Raw genomic sequence first — 4,650 nt, 5'->3', positions numbered from 1 at the left:
TAAAGCCAAATTCAACTAAGATTAATCGGTAGAGTTATTAAAGACGAGACCCGCAAAAGTAGGAAAAACAGTGAACCGAATTTCGCATTACACACGTAACGGGAGTAGCAAATAAACTCACCTAAGCCGTAAAGAACGCGATCGGGACGAACGAATAACTACAGACGGGATCGTGAAATAACGCTCGACATTAGCAATAAAAAAAGCGAATACCACGGGGACTCCACACGCTTGCGATTATTTTCATAAATAGGGAAAAGATTCATACGCGAAATTAACATGCCGATCGAAACCAGAACTGGTAGTAAGAAGGCAAGCGGTGCGTCAGCAGATGACAGCCTACAGCTTAAGTACACAGAAACCGATGTAGAATTTATAAAGCAGGAGGTATCTAACAAAGAAACGAGGCTCCAAAAGGAAAAGGAAGCGTTAGATGAACGACAGGCAGAAATGGATAGGAAGTCGAGACATCTTAGCGAACAGTTTAAACAGCAAGAAGCTGAATTAGAAAAGAAACAACGCGCCATAGAATCGAGTAAAGACTCGAGTTTAAGCGACGACGTTCAAAAGAAACTAGCTAGGCTTGCCGAACTCGAGGCAAAAGAAATCGCGAACGCGAAAGCAAAAACGCAGCGGAACAACCCACACGAGGATTCCGCGCAAGACGTAAAATACCCTACACAGCCAACGAAAGGCACAGTAGACGACTTAAAATATCCTACGCAGTCCAAACTGGGCAAGGTAGACGACTTCAAATATCCTGCGCAGCTCTCCGCGAGCATGGCAGATGACAAAATTAGGGACACTAACGAAGCGCCGGGCCGTTCAAAACTGGATGAACCGCGGTTAGGTCCTACGGAGGACACAAAGCTGTCCGAACTTCTCCGGAAAAAGGCGGAAATTGATCGAGAAGTACAACTCCTCGTAGCTCAAAATTCACGCGGCACGGATAAGGCGGTAACCGAAAACGCAGAAATAGCCACAGACACTACATTTAGGGAACCCGGTCCAGCGTGCACGCGAAGAAAAGACGAGTTAAGGCTTGAAGCAGAAATCCTGCACTTTAAGAAGAAAGCAGAAAGGAAAAAGGGCGACTTAAGAAAATCATTGGCGACCCATAAACCTAATCTCGTGGACAGTCAGCGCACTGATCCACTCAACAAAGGAGCAATCAGTAGAAACGCTCTAAATCAGAATTTAGAAAGCGATCATGTTTCGATAAAATCAGTAGTATCCGTCCCCACCGACGACGAAGAGCTGAATCTAGAAGCAGAAGCTTTAACTAGGGAGGCGTTAATTAGACGTATCCAGAGAGAAAATCGCGAGAAACTTAAAATTTTACGCGGAGGAATCACAGGACCGAACCTGGGACCTCAGGAATTAGGAGAGCCAGGCGCACCGGAAGAACTAGTTCTTGACAAAGATCTAGAAATACAATTACGCGAGCAGGAAATCTGGGAGCGCGAGTTAGATTTACAGGAACAGGAGCTCGCGTACCAAGCCGCGCAAGCTGATCCGTTCCGGGAGAGGAGGAGGAAACTGGCCGAACGCGAAGAGCAATTAAAAAAAAGGGAGCAGGCCCTGAAAGACAAAATCTCAGGAACCACCCGCCCCCAAATCATTAATACCGTACAACCAGCCATTTCTCCTACTCTGCCGTTGGCGGAGCAGTCTATATCAGTTGAAGACGCTCTTGCGGTAGTTCCAAAATTCGATGGAAAGAATATCACTGTGATGCAATTCAATCGGGCGTGTAAAAGAGCACTCGAGATGGTAGCACCCAGCCTAGAGGGATACCTTACGCGTCTTATCAGGAGCAAGCTCGCCGACCGAGCGTACGCCGTGATAGAAGACGAGAATTTTGCAACTCTGCAGGGACTTCTAGATAAACTCACGGAAGTTTTCGCGCCTATCAGATCCGCGAATCACTACCGTGGTGAACTTGGTCAGTTATACAAACACAGTGACGAACATGTATTAGATTATATAGGGAGAACCCGCGATATAAAAACAGGGTTGATAGAGGCGGAAAGGAGAAAGAACCGCGAATTAACTAAATCCGAAATAATCAGGCTAGACGAGGAAGTTTTAGAGGCATTCATCGGCGGATTGCCGAGCGACTGCCGGAACGCGGTACTAATCAAGGGATATTCCAACTTGAAAACAGCTTACGAAAGAGCCATAGATGCCAGTAAGGCGTTGGAATTAGATAAAGATCGGGCCAGGAACCGTGGCGTAAGCAGGGCCGAGGGAAACAGCGCGGAGCCGTGCAAACACTGCGGGCGTAACAATCACGCGACCGACCAATGTAGAGCAATTAGGAGACCCGCGGCAAACAGGTCCGTGGAGAGCAAGGAATCATGCACGCTGTGCGGGCGATCAACCCACAGCACAGCCAACTGCTATAAAAATAAACCACCGTCAAACCAACAATCAAATGCGCGAAACACAAACGTGATTGAGTGCAGCTATTGTAAAAATATAGGACATTCTTATAGCGAATGCCGTAAACGCAAGTACAACGAGGCAGTTAATAGGAACAACTCGGGAAACGGAGCAGGGCCCTCGCGAGTACAAGCAACCCCCGAGTAACAAGGGCCAATGCTTTAAAGACCGAAGAGGCGGAAGCAGGTCCGTCTGTCTCTATTTAAAAGGGAGAATTCCCACAGTAAACTTAAACTCAAAAGACATAAAAACAGCAGTAAATTTTATGATAGACACAGGAGCAGAGGCTAACATTGTTAAGGCCTCCAATATAAAAGACTTTCGCAGGGTAAATCCCAAAAGGCGTATCACAATAATAGGTATAGGAGACGTCCCGCACTATAGCTCAGGAGCCACAGAATTAGAAATGTTCGGCTTTAAAACAGACTTTCATGTAGTCGAGAACACTTTCCCTATAAAAAGCGACGGTATCCTAGGGTCAGCCTTCCTTACACAGTTCGAAGCAAAAGTTAATTACGCGGATCAGTGCCTTGAGGTGTTGAACGAATCGGTTTATTTCAACGACCGAGAAACCGTCCTCGTGCCGAAGCGCACAAACGTAGCCTTTCCAATCAAAATTAGTGAGAACAGCATCAAGGAGGGATACGTTCCCCTTTTGGATAGCTGCGAAGGAGTCTACATAGGGAATGCTACTGTTAAAGACAACGGGGGCAGGGCAACTATTCGCGCGGTAAATACCACAGAGGACAAGCTCATAATAGTCCCTACTGTGGAATTGCTGGACACAAGCGAGGCGATACCGTTAGACAAGACCGAACACGTTAGTATAAACAAATGCTCAATAACCGACGTTACCGACTCCGACGAAAAATTCTCCAGACGCTCCGAAATCATTACAAATTTGCTGAGACTAGATCACCTTAACGACGAGGAGAAAGACAGCGTCGCTAGACTAGTCCGAGAAAACGCGGATGTCTTCCATTTACCAGATGACAAGCTTAGATACACTAGCGTCATGAAACACAAAATAGCCACGACTGACGACTTACCTGTGCACACGAAACAGTACAGATTCCCACCCGTCCACAAGGACGAGATAGCCAGGCAGGTTAGTGAAATGGAGCAAAATGGAGTGATCAAACCATCAGTATCACCCTATAGCTCTCCTTTGTGGATCGTACCGAAAAAGGCCGATTCAAAAGGGAATAAGAGATGGCGAATCGTTATAGATTATCGAAAGTTAAACGAGAAGACAATAGGCGACGCTTACCCGTTGCCTAACATAACCGAGATCCTCGATCAACTAGGGAACGCTCGCTACTTCTCGGTGTTTGATTTAGCATCAGGTTTTCACCAGATACAGATGGACGAGAAGGACGCTTGTAAAACCGCCTTCTCGACGCCACATGGGCACTACGAGTTTACTCGTATGCCATTCGGATTAAAAAATGCGCCAGCCACATTCCAGAGGCTAATGGACCAGGTGCTGCTAGGATCGCAGGGGATAGAGTTGTTCGTGTATTTAGACGACATCGTAATCTATGCTTCTACCTTAGAAGAGCACGAACGCAAAGTCACGCGACTGATGAGTAAGCTACGAAAAGCAAACCTGGCCCTTCAGCCGGATAAATGTGAATTTCTTAGGCTTGAAGTTACCTACCTAGGACACGTGATTAGTGATGTAGGGGTAGAACCGGATCCGAAAAAAATCGAATCTGTAAAAAGGTTGCCGGCACCCAAAAACCCAAAAAACGTCAAACAGTTCCTAGGTTTAGCAGGGTATTATAGACGGTTTATACCAGGGTTTTCGAAGATCGCGAAACCACTCACTAACTTACTCAAAAAGGGGGAAAGTTTTGTATGGGAGGAACAGCATCAATCAGCCTTTGAATTCTTGCGTGATAAGTTATGCGAAAAATCAATCTTGCAATACCCTGACTTCGAGCGACCTTTTCTAGTCACGACGGACGCGTCCGGTTATGCGATCGGGGGTGTCCTGAGTCAAGGAGAAGTAGGGAAAGACCTACCAATATCATATGTGTCTCGAGTATTAACGTCAGCGGAAAGGAATTATTCCACCTTTGAAAAGGAATTGCTAGCAGTGGTTTGGTGCGTAAACTATTTTAGGCCATACCTCTACGGTAGGGAATTCACTGTGATATCAGATCAAAAAGCTTTGTCCTGGTTTCACAAGAACAAAAATCC

At 46.3% G+C, this 4,650-nt stretch overlaps 1 protein-coding gene across 1 annotated transcript; it reads left to right on the top strand.

The window, feature by feature from the left end:
- The first annotated feature begins 279 nt into the window (after nucleotides 1–279).
- Nucleotides 280–2,592, top strand: LOC138190524 (uncharacterized). The gene has a single exon (XM_069134034.1). It carries the CDS (start codon nucleotides 280–282, stop codon nucleotides 2,590–2,592), a length of 2,313 nt encoding a protein of 770 aa, XP_068990135.1.
- Nucleotides 2,593–4,650: the final 2,058 nt, after the last annotated feature.

This window comes from Neodiprion pinetum, chromosome 3, assembly GCF_021155775.2.
Source record: "Neodiprion pinetum isolate iyNeoPine1 chromosome 3, iyNeoPine1.2, whole genome shotgun sequence".
NCBI classification, from domain to species: Eukaryota; Metazoa; Arthropoda; class Insecta; order Hymenoptera; family Diprionidae; genus Neodiprion; species Neodiprion pinetum.
This window is presented reverse-complemented; position numbering and strand designations above follow the sequence as displayed.